At 43.6% G+C, this 19,646-nt stretch overlaps 1 protein-coding gene across 2 annotated transcripts in view; it reads right to left on the bottom strand.

The window, feature by feature from the left end:
• Nucleotides 1-4,228: 4,228 nt before the first annotated feature.
• LOC139553940 (gamma-2-syntrophin-like) overlaps nucleotides 4,229-19,646 on the bottom strand; it is a 101,507-nt gene continuing 86,089 nt past the window's right edge. For both annotated transcript variants that reach the window (XM_071366736.1, XM_071366737.1), the window contains 3 exons: nucleotides 7,844-7,936; nucleotides 7,580-7,690; nucleotides 4,229-4,867 (listed from right to left, as the gene is read on the bottom strand). In XM_071366736.1, the coding sequence (XP_071222837.1) occupies nucleotides 4,742-4,867; nucleotides 7,580-7,690; nucleotides 7,844-7,936 (330 nt within the window). In that variant the 3' untranslated portion in view covers nucleotides 4,229-4,741. The remainder of the gene's footprint in view (nucleotides 4,868-7,579; nucleotides 7,691-7,843; nucleotides 7,937-19,646) is intronic.

The raw sequence follows: 19,646 nt of genomic DNA on the forward strand, positions 1-19,646 counted from the left end.
ATGTCAGACCCAGTGTCAGAAAGCTGGGTCTCCATCAAAGGTCATGGGTCTTCCAGCAGGACAATGACCCCAAACACACTTCAAAAAGCACCCAGGAACGGCTCAGAACAAAACGTTGGATTGTTCTGAAGTGGCCAGCAATGAGTCCAGATCTAAATCCCATTGAAAACTTGTGGAGAGATATTAAAATAGCATTTGGAGAAGGCACCCTTCAAATCTGGGAGAACTAGAGCAGTTTGCACAAGAGGAGTGGGCCAAACTGCCGGTACATAGGTACAGGAAGCTCATCGATGGTTATAGGAAGCGCTTGATTGCAGTTGTTTTGACCAAAGGCTGTGCTACCAAATATTGCCTAGGGTGTCAATAATTTTGTCAATGCCATTTCTGTTTATTTTCTGATTTAAATAGATATATTAAGTTCTGAATCAAAAACAAAGGTTCCGTAATATTAACAGTGAAAATAAAGAATTGTGGAGACCAAATGATTTGTTATATTTCAACTTATTTTAAGGGAAAATGGTGAGTTATTTGAAAAAAATGCAAGGGTGCCAATATTTTTTGGCCACGACTGTACCTGCATTAGTAGATAGGACTAGAAGTTATAACTTTTCTAACAGCTACATGGTCACTTGCTGTTGAGCGACAACTTCATATTTAACATTAGCTTGCTAGTTTCATTGCACAGGGGTGTAATCATTACTCCAAACAGTCCCAAAATGTTCTGTTTTGCCACACAAACTAGTGTTTTTATTGAACAGATTCAGGTAGGTCCCTTCCTCTTTGCTAAACCTGGACCCAGAAAGACTCACAGCTGTAATAGCTGCCAAAGGTGATTCTAACATGTATTAACTCAGGTGTGTGAATACTTATGTCAATTAGATTGTTCGGTATTTCATTCTCAATAAATTTGCAAACATTTCTACAAACATGTTTCACTTTGTCATTATGGGGTATTTCGTGTAAATTGGTGAGAATCTATTTCATCCAATTTGTTTTTAATTCAAGCTGTGACACAACAAAATGTGTAATAAGTTAGGTGTAAATACTTTCTGAAGATGGAAATGTATAATCGTATGGAAATGTAATTTAATGGAAGGCCTATAGGTATTGTTTACATCGTAGTGAATGACGCTGTTTATTCCCAGTAGTCGTGCTGATTTGATAGTAATTTATCTCGTTGCAAGGTTGGACTTTTGGTCAGGCAGTTTTCATTACACTTTAGTGGCTAACTACGTGTCTAAGTTATGCGTATCTTTCGGACAGTAATTCTTTTCAAATGTTTTCATACTTCTGCTGCCGACCCTGTGCTTTCTGTCCTCTCACACTGTCATTTATAATTGGCTTAATTCAACACTACAGTAACCTGTTTTCCAATTCTCTAAAACAGGCTTCAGGATTTCATGGGATAAGTGCTCCTGGAGCCGCCCTCAGAGCCCCTAATCAGAATGTTTCCGTTAGCATTCAGAGCTTACTGTTGTTGCCTGTCGTCAAGAGTGGGTGGCATGCTTCCTGGTAGATTGAGCAAGGTATTTAAGCTCCATACTTGACAAACGGCTGATGAAACTGCAAAACATTACCAAGCAGGCAGAGACTTCTGTTAATTGGAAGGATATGGTCACTTCAGGCATCAAAGCCAAGCTACAGGCAGGGGGTAGAATACCTCCAATCCTCCAATTAGGAAAACCAAAATGGCAAGTAAGCCCAATAAACACATTTTGGGGTCTAAGAATTGGACATGAAAGTAAGTTGCAAAATATAAGTGCTGTATAATTGAAGAGTTTTTTTGATGTCAATTGTCTCAATTTCCTTGTTACCCTCTTCAAGACTCTTCGTGTCTTATGTTCCCCAGCAAATCAACAATATTGACTTGTTAGTCTGCGTTTATTTCACCATAGCTGTGAACACATCTGGTAGTGGAATACAATAAAATAACATTTGACAATAAGGAGGAATGATTCTGGATTTATTTTGGAATAGAAAATAAAACAAGAGACTGAGGGAATATAAATATAAACATGTATATATTTATAAGCTTTGTAATGACTGTCAGTGCATGGCTACATACAAAGTAAAGGACTACAAAACGTAAAACAAATGTTGATTTATCTTTAGAACGCAACATTTTTTTAAATCACCTGACAGATACACTGAGATACCACTGCTACAATACGTCTACATCTTCTTCCCCAGTGTTTGTCTTGACACCGTTTGGTGTCACTGAGCATATCAGTGACTAGCAGTGACTGTATACACTGAAATACAAAACTAAAATACCCTCTGGGGTTATGAAAGCCTGCCCCAAGGCCTTGCATTTGCGGGCCTCAACACACACTCTTCAGACACTCTTTTCCCCAAAGTCACGCTGCAGCCACGACATCTGTAGTCAGGCTGCAGCCACGACATCCGTAGTCAGGCTGCAGCCACGACATCTGTAGTCAGGCTGCAGCCACGACATCTGTAGTCACGCTGCAGCCACGACATCCGTAGTCACGCTGCAGCCACGACATCCGTAGTCACGCTGCAGCCACGACATCTGTAGTCACGCTGCAGCCACGACATCTGTAGTCACGCTGCAGCCACGACATCCGTAGTCACGCTGCAGCCACGACATCCGTAGTCACGCTGCAGCCACGACATCTGTAGTCAGGCTGCAGCCACGACATCTTTAGTCACGCTGCAGCCACGACATCTGTAGTCAGGCTGCAGCCACGACATCTGTAGTCAGGCTGCAGCCACGACATCTGTAGTCACGCTGCAGCCACGACATCCGTAGTCACGCTGCAGCCACGACATCCGTAGTCACGCTGCAGCCACGACATCTGTAGTCAGGCTGCAGCCACGACATCTGTAGTCAGGCTGCAGCCACGACATCCGTAGTCAGGCTGCAGCCACGACATCTGTAGTCAGGCTGCAGCCACGACATCTGTAGTCAGGCTGCAGCCACGACATCCGTAGTCACGCTGCAGCCACGACATCCGTAGTCACGCTGCAGCCACGACATCCGTAGTCACGCTGCAGCCACGACATCTGTAGTCAGGCTGCAGCCACGACATCCGTAGTCACGCTGCAGCCACGACATCTGTAGTCAGGCTGCAGCCACGACATCTTTAGTCACGCTGCAGCCACGACATCTGTAGTCAGGCTGCAGCCACGACATCTGTAGTCAGGCTGCAGCCACGACATCTGTAGTCACGCTGCAGCCACGACATCCGTAGTCACGCTGCAGCCACGACATCCGTAGTCACGCTGCAGCCACGACATCTGTAGTCAGGCTGCAGCCACGACATCTGTAGTCAGGCTGCAGCCACGACATCCGTAGTCAGGCTGCAGCCACGACATCTGTAGTCAGGCTGCAGCCACGACATCTGTAGTCAGGCTGCAGCCACGACATCCGTAGTCACGCTGCAGCCACGACATCCGTAGTCACGCTGCAGCCACGACATCCGTAGTCACGCTGCAGCCACGACATCTGTAGTCAGGCTGCAGCCACGACATCCGTAGTCACGCTGCAGCCACGACATCCGTAGTCACGCTGCAGCCACGACATCCGTAGTCACGCTGCAGCCACGACATCCGTAGTCACGCTGCAGCCACGACATCCGTAGTCACGCTGCAGCCACGACATCCGTAGTCAGGCTGCAGCCACGACATCTGTAGTCAGGCTGCAGCCACGACATCCGTAGTCACGCTGCAGCCACGACATCCGTAGTCACGCTGCAGCCACGACATCTGTAGTCAGGCTGCAGCCACGACATCTGTAGTCAGGCTGCAGCCACGACATCTGTAGTCACGCTGCAGCCACGACATCCGTAGTCACGCTGCAGCCACGACATCTGTAGTCAGGCTGCAGCCACGACATCCGTAGTCACGCTGCAGCCACGACATCCGTAGTCACGCTGCAGCCACGACATCTGTAGTCAGGCTTCAGCCACGACATCCGTAGTCACGCTGCAGCCACGACATCCGTAGTCACGCTGCAGACACGACATCTGTAGTCAGGCTGCAGCCACGACATCCGTAGTCAGGCTGCAGCCACGACATCTGTAGTCAGGCTGCAGCCACGACATCTGTAGTCAGGCTGCAGCCACGACATCTGTAGTCACGCTGCAGCCACGACATCCGTAGTCACGCTGCAGCCACGACATCCGTAGTCACGCTGCAGCCACGACATCTATAGTCACGCTGCAGCCACGACATCCGTAGTCACGCTGCAGCCACGACATCTATAGTCACGCTGCAGCCACGACATCCGTAGTCACGCTGCAGCCACGACATCCGTAGTCACGCTGACGTTATGGAATAAGTGAATAACCAGAGATCGTATAGCCCAGCAGAATACACATTCCCAAATGTTTGCATGTGTGTTGATTAGTACAGTACAACAGTTGTTTTATCGGTTCTGCTTTTAAGTTAACTTGCATCTACGCATGAATTGAAAACTGTGCCGTGTCTATACACATGAACAAACATAGAAACCATTTTTTGTGACAGATGTTTTTCTACATGGACAAAATTAAACAATCTTTAGCATATTCATACTCAAATGTCAATACCAACCGATTAATGCAAATATAAATATCCTTTACTTCCAGTCAGATATGTTTTTTATATATATTTTTTTTCTTATTTAATAAGAGCCTTACAAAAATAACAGGAACAAGATATACATATCATTTGAATGTGCATAAAATAGTCGATTAGCTTATGTGACTAAAATGTACACGACAACACCAGGAAGTGTCTAACTCATGTACTTTCCAGAGATGCTTTGACACTTGACAAAGACAGGGTCCACAGAGGCCACTTTGGCAGCCATAAAAGAAGAAATGCAATGGAGGACTGCTGTCAGATTGGCAAACTCCAGCTCCTGCAACGGAAAGAAAAACCCTGAATACAAAATTGTGAGAAATATTCTTAACAAGTTTGCATAATATTTACATAATGTTTGCATACATTAAAAAGTCACAATTACTTTTGTAACAAATAGCCACTCGTCTTAATAACAACAACAACAACAATAACCTTTACTTGTTCCCCACGTGGAATTTACCAGAAATATTTTAGTTCCATATATTGAGGAGGTAGCAAAAGCCAATTTGAATATAACTACAGTATTCAAAACATTGTCCTCCCTATCAATACCATTTTAAAGTGGAACTGGCAGCATTTTATCAACGTGAAATCTGATTCAAATCTGCTCATATACACCCTCAGAAAGAATATGACCGCTTTTCTTTTTTGTTTACATTTTCTGACCAGCAAGCATTTAGACATGGTGTCACGTTCTGACCTTTATTTCCTTTGTTTTGTCTTTATTTAGTATGTTCAGGGCTGAGTTGGGTTGGGCAGTCTCATATTTAGGTAGCCTGTTTTGTGTTGGGTTTTGTGGGTGGTTGTCTTCAGTCTTTGTGTGTCTGCACCAGACAGAACTGTTTCGGTTTTTCACATTTTTATTTTTTTTTGTAATTTGTAGTGTTCAGTTTTTGAGTTTCATTAAATTAAGATGAACACTAATCACGCTGCGCTTTGGTCCTCTCCTCCTTCCACCGGCGAAAGCTGTTACACATGGTCATTATTCAGTTTTCATGAATTCATAGAATGTTTGGGAATGATGTATAGTAGAGAAAGACATTTGTGAAAATTCTATAGCAATATATGTAGAGTGGGAAAGCGGCCTTGCGTTTTGGACAATTAATAGACAGTGCAGTACATACAACCTAATCAAAACATCTCCAGAAATATGCCATTTGCCACACGGGCCTGCCATCATTCACTTATAACTGGACTGTGTGTTTACAGGCAGTTGTAACAGCGCAACTTTAAATCTTTATAACACATTCGTTATAAAGCCACAAAATAGACCCTGAATGGATTTCTGCAAATATGTAAATCTCACGGGAGTCCTCTTATAGCCCTATTGATTAAACAACCATGAACAGGTAGGTTCTCTCTCCCTCAGTTGTGCACATCAACAACAACATGATCAACAACTAATGCCAGCCAGAGTGAGGTGAGCTAAAATCTAACGAGGGAACATCAGATAAACCCTCTCAAACTTTTTCAGCTAGTTGGCCCGTTACAATTGCACTGAAAAACGATGGGGAATAGTAGCCTGCTTGTCCTTCTGCAGCTTGCCTGCAAATGCATGCTTGTCCCAACCCACGTTTTGACAACCTAATGGTTTGTTCGTAAATTCCGAGCGCACACTGCACTATTGACACTGGACGCTCTGGCCGAGGAGTAGGGTTGATATGAGGGTTCCTCACAACGGCAGTCAAGCAAACCAAGATAACTGGCTGAAGTTGGCTAGCTTGCTAACTACTTCCAGACACAAATGAGAGAACACCTGACTCTGACCATTTTAAATCACCCTAGGCTGCTTACATGTTATCTAGAATGTTAGTGATTAACTGTGCTGTTGGAAACAACCGGTCATATTGAGCGGGTGTTGCGCGTTCGTAAATTCATCAACTGCTCTCTAGCACAATCTGAAATCGGAGAACAAAACCAGAGTGAATTTACGAACACAAGAGATATGCCAGCTGGATAACAGTCGTTCAAGTTCAGCATAGCTAGCTAGCTAGAAAAGCAATTCATATGTCTTGCTAGCTAACCAAATGACACCGGCATCTCTAGTTGTAGCCACCGAAAAACGAAATGAGGGGAAGAAGTCAGTCACTCACCCACTCCTCCAATGACATTACATCCTCCTAGCAGCTAGCTAATGTTAGGCTCTGTGTGTTTAGCTTGCTACATAAATAGATACGCTAGCCTATTAGCCACGTTCTGACTGACTTGTGATCATTGCTCTTGCTAGTTTGACTGTATTGACATTCCCAGCCTTAGTTGCGTTTGTCAGTTTTTGTCCAGAATATTGTGTAAATGAAACTGAAACAGTGCATCCTGACTGGAGACAGAAAACAACGTACCAGGCCAGCTGTGATTTACAACCTGATAGCAATATGTGTTGGATTACCAAGAAATGTATTGGTGAATTATATTAATCATGCATTGAACTGCATCCATCTATTCTGCCAACTATTTTTTATTTTTTATTTAACTTGGCAAGTCAGTTAAGAACAAATTCTTATTTACAACGATGGCCTAGGAACAGTGGGTTAACTGCCTTGTTCAGGGGCAGAATAACAGATTTTTACCTTGTCAGCTCAGGGATTCGATCTAGCCACCTTTCAGTTACTGGCCCAACGCTCTAACTACTAGGCTACCTGCCGCTCTGATGCCTTAACATACGTCATAGAATTGAGTCAAATATAACCTATTTTTTAAACCTCTTATAAAGTTGTTTTTGTAGCATAAACTGGACATTTTATATTCTGTTTGTTTCATATCTGCAAAGTAGTTAAAACGCTGTCAGTTCCATTTTATTATGTGACCACAGTATTCTAACATGTTGCCGTCTATCACTACTATTGTAATATGTGACCACAGTATTCTAACATGTTGCCGTCTATCAATACTATTGTAATATGTGACCATAGTATTGAAACATTCTACCATCTATCAACACTCTCTTCAGAGAGGCCACTGCAATGGAAGTTGAGTTGATGTCATATGTCACCTTCATCTCTATCTGTTTGTTTTCAGCATTCTTGAAGAGGAGTTTCACCCTTGTTTTCCCATCATCAGAGGAGCCTTTCAGTTGAGAGAATTTGTATCTCCATAATATATTCTACAGGGGATAACATTGAGGAATATAGTGAGGGTTCATTATTTTTGACCAATCGGTAAACAGAAGGAATTAACCAGTCTAGCATGGACAATATCCCCCTATTGTATAGCCTGTTGAACTTTCATTTAGAATAGTGAATGAACAATGACTCACCTTCGAGGAGCTCTCGGAACAAGTGAAGCCAGATCCAAAGTCTATGGTCAAACACAGTACTTTACCCTGGCTGCTGCACATGTAGGTCTTTGACTGTTGAGAGACAGAGCTTGATTTAGAGAACAATCACACATTTCAACACAGACTGTATATTACTTAAGGAAAAGAGAATAAATATGTCGGTCTATTTTAAACATCTCATACCAAGACGTTTCATTCTGATGGGGTTACTGAACAAAAGTTGAAATAATGTGCATTTTCATTGTGTTTCTAGTGAGGGGCATTTTAGGTGGGTGGTTTACAAAGGGAGCAATTAGGATTCTGTTCATGTATTCTGGGTGAAAGCTTAGGAACTGCTGTCAGGGTCAGAGTATAGTCTACGGTTTATTGTGAAATGAATGACATCCAAGAAAATGCTTGAACACCCTCTGAACTTTGAATAATTACAGAATTGGACACCCACCCACTCAAGGGTTCAACAAACAGTATTTTATTTGATCATGCATTGCTGAAATAGGCTATCCAGTTATTTAGTCATGGTATTGTTACAGCAGTGTTCAATCCACTATGCTGGGCAGAAATTGATTGTGTCATTTGAGAATAATTCTGAACTAGTTCTGCATTGTTAGTCATAGTTTGGCTGTACTGATCGTACCAACTCGATATGAAATGCAAGAACAAAATAAAATACATCTGTGGGTGCCTCGTAGCCTTCCATTTACTGCCCTAACGTGAACAACCAAATGTGTGACACAATGCTTTTCACAGTCTTATTGAAAGCAGTGATGTGTGAGGACCCTCTGGGCAAAAAAAAAACTGGTTGAATCAACTTTGTTGCCACGTCATTTCAACCACAAAAAAAAATCTGTGATGTTGAATCAACCTGGAAAACTGATTGGATTTGCAAAAAGTAATCACCATTAAGGCATTTCCCCGCCCAAAAATGTCATCCAACTTTTAATCTAAATCCAATGACATGGTGAAATGTTTTGTTGATTTCACGTTGAAGTCACATGAGTTGATAACTCAAACAAATGTACATCCAAATTAGACATTGAACTGTCATCTGTGCCCGATGTAGCTCATACTGGAACTAATGCTTGTGGCTCTGTTGTGGCTCTGTGTTGTGGCTCTGTGTTGTGGCTCTGTGTAGCATCGCTATCCTTCATGGTTCAGTTCTTCAGCTAATGAAGGCCACACAATCAGTCTAAAGACACCAGGATGCTCCTTAGTGACCAGTCTAAAGACATCAGGAGGCTCCTTAGTGACCAGTCTAAAGACACCAGGAGGCTGCTTGGTGACCAGTCTAAAGACACCAGGAGGCTCCTTAGTGACCAGTCTAAAGACACCAGGAGGCTGCTTGGTGACCAGTCTAAAGACACTAGGAGGCTCCTTAGTGACCAGTCTAAAGACACCAGGATACTCCTTAGTGACCAGTCTAAAGACACCAGGATACTCCTTAGTGACCAGTCTAAAGACACCAGGAGGCTCCTTAGTGACCAGTCTAAAGACACCAGGATGCTCCTTAGTGACTAGTCTAAAGACACCAGGATGCTCCTTGGTGACCAGTCTAAAGACACCAGGAGGCTCCTTAGTGACCAGTCTAAAGACACCAGGAGGCTCCTTAGTGACCAGTCTAAAGACACCAGGAGGCTCCTTAGTGACCAGTCTAAAGACACCAGGATGCTCCTTAGTGACCAGTCTAAAGACACTAGGATGCCTACTTCTCCTTAGTGTTTCAGACACTTTTGGTTGTGCGTTTCAGGTACTGCTTGTTCCCCCCATCTCATGAGGCTGGTGGGAGCCTGCTGTTTTTAATCATTTACTACAGTGAGCAGTGAATGCAGTGGGACTCAACAGCCCCAGAGTGTCTTGATGTTAAAAAAAAAAAATCTCCAGCCTGAAATTGAGTTGCCATGAAAAGAAACCTGCATGAGGACAGATTTACTTAGTCACGTTGTATGAGAGGTTGCTGTAACATGGTAAATAGAGACTACACATTGCTAATTGTAGACTTTCCACAACAGGGATTGGGATGATACGTCATGCAGTGGTTTCAGATCATTTCCATACCAGAGTTACGGTTAGCTCTGTGTTTCTACTCTACATAATACAATGAATAAACAAATAATATGACCCTGTCCAAGCTTGATGTGAAAACACCAACACCTAGCTCCATACAAAAATAAAATGAGTAAAACTGTGAGGGACAAACAGTCCAGTTAGGTTTGTCCTCACTAATGTTTATTTAAAGTTTATTTAAAGCAGGGTAATGTTCAGACTAAGCTCACTGTATCAGAAGTTAACACCTCAGGACAATGTTCAGACTAGGCTCCCTCAGAGAATACAGATCGTCTATTTGTTTCTATGGAGACATGGACAACAATGCTTGATCATTTTGGAGATTTAACTTGTCCCCCTATGTCCTTCGTAGTGTAAAAAACCCACTATTTGTATTTATTATGGATCCCCAATAGTTCCTGCCAAGGCAGCAGCCATTAGTTCCCCATTAGTTCCTGCCAAGTCAGCAGCTACTCTTCCTGGGGTTTATTATGGATCCCCGTTAGTTCCTGCCAAGGCAGCAGCTACTCTTCCTGGGGTTTATTATGGATCCCCATTAGTTCCTGCCAAGGCAGCAGCTACTCTTCCTGGAGTTTATTATGGATCCCCGTTAGTTCCTGCCAAGGCAGCAGCTACTCTTCCTGGGGTTTATTATGGATCCCCGTTAGTTCCTGCCAAGGCAGCAGCTACTCTTCCTGGGGTTTATTATGGATCCCTGTTAGTTCCTGCCAAGGCAGCAGCTACTCTTCCTGGGGTCCAGCAAAATGAAGGCAGTTACAGTGCCTTCAGAATGTATTCACACTCCTTTACTTTTTCCACATTTTGGTTGTGTTTACAGCCATAATTTGAAATGGATTAAATTTCGATTTTCTGTCACTGTTGAAATTTTTACACATTCATTAAAAATGAAAAGCTGACATATCTTGAATCAATATGTCACGCCCTGACTATGTTTTCTATTTCTTTGTTGGCCTGGTATGGTTCCCAATCAGAGGCAGCTGTCTATCGTTGTCTCTGATTGGGGATCATATTTAGGCAGCCTTTTCCCACCGGTTGTTTGTGGGATCTTGTTTTTGTGTAGTGCCTGTTAGCACTGCATTACTTCATGTTTCTTTTGTTTCCGTATTTGTTTTGGTGAGTTTCATATTTATTAACCATGTGGAACTCTAAGTACGCTGCGCCTTGGTCCATTCATTCAGACGAGCGTGACACGATAAGTATTCAACCCCTTTGTTATGGGAAGCCTGAACGAGTTCAGGAGTAAAAATTGCTTAACAAGTCACATAAGTTACATGGACTCACTCTGTGCAATAATAGTGTTTAACATGGTTTTTGAATGACTACCTCATATCTCTGTACCCCACACATACAATTGTGACATTAAAACAGTTAAGAGTTTAATGGCTGTGATAGGGGAAAACTGAGGATGGATCAACAACATTGTAGTTACTCCACAATACTAACCTAATTAACAGAGTGAAAAGATGGAAGCCTGTACAGAATACACATATTCTAACAAGGCACTAAAGTAATACTGCAAATCATGTGGCAAAGAAATTAACTTTTTGTCCTGAATACAAAGTGTTATGTTCGGGGCAAATCCAATACAACACTACTGAGTTCCACTCTCCATATGTTCCAGCATAGTGCTGGCTGCATCAGGTTATGGGTATGCTTGTAATCGTTAAGGACTGGGGAGTTTTTCAGGATCAAAAAAATACTGAATGGAGCCAAGCATTCAGGCATTCAGGTTCCAAGAGGAAAACCTGGTCCAGTCTGCTTTTCACCAGACACTAGGAGATGAATTATTCTTTCAGCAGGACAATAACCTAAAACACAAGGCAAAATCTACACTGGAGTTGCTTACCAAGAAGACAGTGAATGTTCCTGAGTGGCCGAGTTACAGTTTTGACTTAAATTTGCTTGACAATATATGGCAAAACCTGAACATGGATGTCTAGCAATGATAAACAACCAATTTGACAGCACTTGAAGAATTTTGAAAATAATAATGGGTAAATATTGTACAATTCAGGTGTGTACAGCTCTTAGACTTACCCACAAAGACTCACAGCTGTAATCGCTGCCAAAGGTGCTTCTACAAAGCTTTGACTCAGGGGTGTGAATACTTATGTAAATTAGATTTTTCTGTATTTCATTTGAAATACATTTGAAAAAAATATGTAAAAACATGATTTCACTTTGACATTATGGGGAATTGTGTGCAGATGGGTGAGAGAAATCTATGTAATACATGTTGAACTCAGGCTGTAACACAACAACATGTGGAATAGGTCAAGGGGTATGAATACATTCTGGAAGCACTTTAAAAAAACATTACACAACAGATTTCACAACACATTAAGTGTGTACCCTCAGGCCACTACTCTACTACCACATATGTACAACACAAAATCCATGTGTACGTAAGTGAATAGTGCGTATGTTATCGTGTATGTGTGTCTCTTCACAGTCCCCGCTGTTCTATAAGGTGTTTTTTTGCTCAGTTTTTTAATCTGATTCTACTGCTTGTGTCAGTTACCTGATGTGGAATAGAGTTCCATGTAGTCATGGCTCTATGTAGTACTGTGTGCCTCCCATAGTCTGTTCTGGTCTTGGGGACTGTGAAGAGACCTCTTGTGGTATGTCTTGTGGGGTATGCATGGGTGTCTGAGCTGTGTACCAGTAGTTTAGACAGACAGCTCAGTGCATTCAGCATGTCAATACCTCTCATAAAAATAATTAGTGATGAAGTCAATCTCTCCTCTACATGCATATAATATTATTGTTAGCTCTCCGTGTACATTTAAGGGCCAGCCTTGCTGCTCTGTTCTGGGCCAATTGTAATTTTCCTAAATCCCTCTTTGTGGCACTTGACCACACGTCTGGACAGTAGTCCACGTAAGACAAAATTAGGGCCTGTAGGGCCTGCCTTATTAAGAAGGCAGAGCAGTGCTTTATCATGGACAGACCTCTCCACCATCTTAGGGAAAGGATGATACCTAGTCAGTTGTACAACTGAATGCCGTCAACTGAAATGTCTCCTGCATTTAACCCAACCCCTATGAGTCAGAGAGGTGCCGGGGGCTGCCTTAATCAACATCCACAGCGCCAGAAGATTGTGAGTTTGCAGACCACCGTGGACGAGAGTAGAGGTAGAAAGAGCTCCTTTATAGTAAAAGCATTGGGAAAGAAACATTTTGTTTTTATTAAAATCAATTATAGTAGTAGCAAGCGATCAAAGTTGACCTCCGGTCCTCTATCTCATCTTCGCACTCTCCTTCTCCAACTGAACAGAATATAGGCTCTAAGCTTATCCACGCGCAAGGCCTAATCCAAAGTTATTTTCAGAATAAACCTTTGACTTTCCTCCTGAACTGCCACCGTAGCACTAAACAGCCTGTGGTTAGGCAGCACACAGAGCAGAGCAGGCCAGGCCTCAAGGTTGGAATATCCATTGTAGTGTAATGCAGCCTAGTTTTATTTATTTATTTACATTTACATATTTTTATTTATTTTATTTATTTATTTCCCGGCAGCTATCTTAGAAATGTAACTTTGTCTCTGTGGACGGTTTATTCTCTGACAAATCAACTGTCAATTTCGGTGTTCCTCAAGGTTCCGTTTTAGGACCACTATTGTTTTCACTATATATTTTACCTCTTGGTGATGTCAGTCGGAAACATAATGTTAACTTTCACTGCTATGCGGATGACACACAGCTGTACATTTCGATGAAACATGGTGAATCCCCAAAATTGCCATCCCTGGAAGCCTGTGTGTCACGCCCTGACCATAGTTTGCGTTGTATGTTTCTATGTTTTGTTTGGTCAGGGTGTGATATGAGTGGGCATTCTATGTTGTATGTCTAGTTTGTCTGTTTCTATGTGTTTGGCCTGATATGGTTCTCAATCAGAGGCAGGTGTTAGTCGTTGTCTCTGATTGGGAGCCATATTTAGGTAGCCTGTTTTGTCATTGTGGGTTGTGGGTGACTGTTCCTGTTTCCTGTGTCTGTGTCTAACCATACCGGACTGTTTCGTTTTCGTTCGTTTCACTTTGTTGTTTTGTTCAGTGTTCATTTTGCTTTATTAAAATATGGACACTTACTGCGCTGCGCATTGGTCCTCCGATCCTTCCTACTATTCCTCCTCAGAAGAGGAGGAAGACGAGCATTACACTGTGTTTCAGACATAAGGACAGCTTTTTTTCCATCTACGTAACATTGCAAATATCTGAAACCTTTTGTCCAAAAATGATGCAGAAAAGCTAATCCATGCTTTTGTACTTCTAGATTAGACTACTGCAATGCTCTACTTTCTGGCTACCCAGAAAAATCACTAAACACGGCTGCTAGAATCTTGACTAGAAGCAAAACATTTGATCATATTACTCCAGTGCTAGCCTGGCTTCCTGTTAAGGCTAGGGCTGATTTCTAGGTTTTACTGCTAACCTACAAAGCATTACATGGGCTTGCTCCCACCTATCTTTCCAATTTGGTCCTGACGTACATACCTACACGTACGCTACGGTCACAAGACGCAGGCCTCCTTACTGTCCCTAGAATTTCTAAGCAAACAGCTGGAGGCAGGGCTTTCTCCTATAGAGTTTCATTTCTATGGAATGGTCTGCCTACCCATGTGAGAGACACAGACTCGGTCTCAACCTTTAAGTCTTTATTGAAGACTCATCTCTTTAGCAGGTCCTGTGATTGAGTGTAGTCTGGCCCAGGGGTGTGAAGGTGAACGGAAAGGTACTGGAGCGACAAACCGCCCTTGCTGTCTCTGTCTGGCCGGTTCCCCTCTCTCCACTGGGATTCTCTGCCTGGCCAGTTCCCCTCTCTCCACTGGGATTCTCTGCCTGGCCGGTTCCCCTCTCTCCACTGGGATTCTCTGCCTGGCCAGTTCCCCTCTCTCCACTGGGATTCTCTGCCTGGCCGGTTCCCCTCTCTCCACTGGGATTCTCTGCCTCTAACCCTATTACAGGGGCTGAGTCACTGGCTTACTGGTGCTCTACCATGCCGTCCCTAGGAGGGGTGCGTCACTTGAATGGGTTGAGTAACTGATGTGATCTTCCTGTCCGGGTTGGCGCACCCCTCCGGTTCGTGCCGTGGGGGAGATCTTCGTGGGCTATACTCAGCCTTGTCTCAGTGTAGTAAGTTGGTGGTTTGAAGATATCCCCCTAGTGGTGTGTGGGCTGTGCTTTGGCAAAGTGGGTGGGGTTATATCCTGCCTGGTTGGCTCTGTCCGGGGGTATCGTCGGACGGGGCCACAGTGTCTCCTGACCCCTCCTGTCTCAGCCTCCAGTATTTATGCTGCAGTAGTTTATGTGTCAGAGGGCTAGGGTCAGTCTGTTATATATGTTATATCCTGTGTCCTGTGTGAATTTAAGTGTGCTCCCTCTAATTCTCTCTCTCTCGCTCCCCTCCCGGAGGACCTGAGCCCTGGGACCACGTCACCGGGGCTAGCTGGCATGATGACTCCTTGCTGTCCCTAGTCCACATGGCCATGTTGCTGCTCCAGTTTCAACTGTTTTTTTCTTGTGGCTATGGAACCCTGACCTGTTCACCGGACGTGCTACCTTGTCTCGGATCTCCTGTTTTCGACTCTCTCTCTACCGCACCTGCTGTCTCTAGCCAACTGACATTTACTCCTGAGGTGCTGACCAGTTGCACCCTCTACAACCACTGTGATTATTATTATTATTTGACCCTGCTGGTCATCTATGAACGTTTGAACATCTTGGCCATGTACTGTTATAATCTCCACTCATTAGGAGATTAAAGTAGTTAAACTCATTAAAGTAGTTGGCAATATCAGTGTGTTTTGTGATGAAATGAGCCATCTGATTCAATTAATGATGGAGCCGAGTTGGCCTTCTTTGCCCAAAGTTTAATTTAAGTTGATCCAAAGCTTTTTATTATCATTATTTTATATAAAGTATCTGTTTCATAGTTCACTATGTCCTTCACTATGTCCTTCATAGTGTACCAGGACCACTATGTCCTTCACTACGTCATTCACTATGTCCTTCATAGTGTACCAGGACCACTATGTCCTTCACTACGTTCTTCACTACGTCCTTCACTATGTCCTTCACTATGTTCTTCACTATGTCCTTCATAGTGTACCAGGACCACTATGTCCTTCACTACGTTCTTCACTATGTCCTTCATAGTGTACCAGGACCACTATGTCCTTCACTACGTCCTTCACTATGTCCTTCATAGTGTACCAGGACCACTATGTCCTTCACTACGTTCTTCACTACGTCCTTCACTATGTCCTTCACTATGTTCTTCACTATGTCCTTCATAGTGTACCAGGACCACTATGTCCTTCACTACGTTCTTCACTATGTCCTTCATAGTGTACCAGGACCACTATGTCCTTCACTACGTCCTTCACTATGTCCTTCATAGTGTACCAGGACCACTATGTCCTTCACTACGTACTTCACTATGTCCTTCACTACGTACTTCACTACGTCCTTCACTATGTCCTTCACTACGTCCTTCACTATGTCCTTCATAGTGTACCAGGACCACTATGTCCTTCACTACGTACTTCACTACGTCCTTCACTATGTCCTTCACTATGTTCTTCACTATGTCCTTCATAGTGTACCAGGACCACTATGTCCTTCACTACGTCCTTCACTATGTCCTTCATAGTGTACCAGGACCACTATGTCCTTCACTACGTACTTCACTATGTCCTTCATAGTGTACCAGGACCACTATGTCCTTCACTACGTCCTTCACTATGTCCTTCATAGTGTACCAGGACCACTATGTCCTTTGTAGTGTCCACTATGTCATATTCATCTTGTATCCTCCATTTTGTATTCTACAATAAACAAGTCCCAGTCCAATTGAAGTACAGGATACATCAGAGCCACAGGCCATGACCATATGTTCCTGCTTTCAAGGGTTCAGTCTATGAAAGATTAAGAGAGAATGTTCATTTCATTGGGCTTCATTTTGTGTTGATGATAGGCCATTCCTTATTTCATTCTGCAGTTTATATGTTACATTTTTTTAGGGGGTACAGCTAAGAACTTGCCTATGGAATGAATGTCCTCAGAATTAAGTGGCAACTTAATTGAGCCCTGTGGAATCACGATGCTGAACTATCCATGAACAAACAAGCCACTCTATAGAACATAATGGGATTATGCTTGCCTTCAAAGAGATGTATTTTCTCAACAGCCAATGAATTTTAAGAACTTGCGTCTGGTCAACATTTTTTGGAGCAGAACCAAATTATGGAATTTTTGTGGGTTCACACTTTGCCCTTAAAATGTATTTCAGCCCTGCAGTGATTTAAATCTCTTCTGACAGGTTCTTTCCTCTGTATTATTTATACATGTCTGTAGTTAAGGGTTCTGAGCATCATAGCCCTCCAGCTTAACTGTGTTTAAGCCTTTTACTTTGGTTGGCTGCTTTTGAAGAGGAGAATTATACAGAACCCTACCGGCCATTCGATGAGGCCCCGACTTGACATCTAGCATACTGTTGACTCTTGGTTCGAGTGAATGAATAGAGAACAGCTCAAAAAAGGGAGCGTAGTTATTCTGAAAACCTCAAATCTCATTCCCAAGCATATCTGTGAAGGTTTTGACAATTGTTCAATGTGTACAGTGCTAAGCCTGCTATGATGAAGGATCCTGCAATGCTCATAAAGGTGTTATGAAACATACATGTCAGGTGTTATGAAACATACATGTCAGGTGTTATGAAACATACATGTCAGGTGTTATGAAACATACATGTCAGGTGTTATGAAACATACATGTCAGGTGTTATGAAACATACATGTCAGGTGTTATGAAACATACATGTCAGGTGTTACGAATGCCTGTAGATTCTCTTTCAAATATGAGGTGTTATAAACTATATGCATCAGAGATACTCTATTGATACTTTTGTCAGCTGACAGTGTAACACCACTCTAGTCTGCATACAGCTGACAGTACAACACCACTCTAGTCTGCATACAGCTGACAGTGTAACACCACTCTAGTCTGCATACAGCTGACAGTGTAACACCACTCTAGTCTGCATACAGCTGACAGTACAACACCACTCTAGTCTGCATACAGCTGACAGTGTAACACCACTCTAGTCTGCATACAGCTGACAGTATAACACCACTCTAGTCTGCACACAGCTGACAGTATAACACCACTCTAGTCTGCATACAGCTGACAGTGTAACACCACTCTAGTCTGCATACAGCTGACAGTATAACACCTCTAGTCTGCATACAGCTGACAGTATAACACCACTCTAGTCTGCATACAGCTGACAGTACAACACCACTCTAGTCTGCATACAGCTGACAGTGTAACACCACTCTAGTCTGCATACAGCTGACAGTATAACACCACTCTAGTCTGCATACAGCTGACAGTACAACACCACTCTAGTCTGCATACAGCTGACAGTATAACACCACTCTAGTCTGCATACAGCTGACAGTATAACACCACTCTAGTCTGCATACAGCTGACAGTGTAACACCACTCTAGTCTGCATACAGCTGACAGTGTAACACCACTCTAGTCTGCATACAGCTGACAGTATAACACCACTCTAGTCTGCATACAGCTGACAGTGTAACACCACTCTAGTCTGCATTGTGTTGACAGTAGCAGGTTCACTGTGTTGACAGTAGCAGGTTCACTGTGTTGACAGTAGCAGGTTCACTGTGTTAACAGTAGCAGGCCCACTGTGTTGACAATAGCAGGCCCACTGTGTTGACAGTAGCAGGCCCACTGTGTTGACAGTAGCAGGCCCACTGTGTTGACAGTAGCAGGCCCACTGTGTTGACAGTAGCAGGCCCACTGTGTTGACAGTTGCAGGCCCACTGTGTTGACAGTAGCAGGACCACTGTGTTAACAGTAGCAGGCCCACTGTGTTGACAGTAGCAGGACCACTGTGTTGACAGTAGCAGGCCCACTGTGTTGACAGTAGCAGGACCACTGTGTTAACAGTAGCAGGCCCACTGTGTTGACAGTAGCAGGCCCACTGTGTTGACAATAGCAAGCCCACTGTGTTAACAGTAGCAGGCCCACTGTGTTGACAGTAGCAGGCCCACTGTGTTAACAGTTGCAGGCCCACTGTGTTGACAGTTGCAGGCCCACTGTGTTGACAGTAGCAGGCCCACTGTGTTGACAATAGCAGGCCCACTGTGTTGACAGTAGCAGGCCCACTGTGTTGACAGTAGCAGGACCACTGTGTTAACAGTAGCAGGCCCACTGTGTTGACAGTAGCAGGCCCACTGTGTTAACAGTAGCAGGACCACTGTGTTGACAGTAGCAGGCCCACTGTGTTGACAGTAGCAGGCCCACTGTGTTGACAGTAGCAGGACCACTGTGTTAACAGTAGCAGGCCCACTGTGTTGACAGTAGCAGGCCCACTGTGTTAACAGTAGCAGGACCACTGTGTTGACAGTAGCAGGCCCACTGTGTTGACAGTAGCAGGACCACTGTGTTGACAGTAGCAGGCCCACTGTGTTGACAGTAGCAGGCCCACTGTGTTGACAGTAGCAGGTATAAGAGAGTATACCTTTTGGCTGTGATTATGAGCAGTTCTTCACTTGGGCAGGAGTTCACCGGCGCTGAGCAGCGACTTCACGTATGTTCTACTGCTGGAGCTCCTGTCCCTCTTACAGAATATTAGTTCAAAAGTATTGAGGAGCTCCTGATCCCTAAATGTAAACAGTAACAGCACCCAACATGA

The sequence above is a fragment of the Salvelinus alpinus genome, chromosome 25 (genome assembly GCF_045679555.1).
Source record: "Salvelinus alpinus chromosome 25, SLU_Salpinus.1, whole genome shotgun sequence".
NCBI lineage: Eukaryota > Metazoa > Chordata > Actinopteri > Salmoniformes > Salmonidae > Salvelinus > Salvelinus alpinus.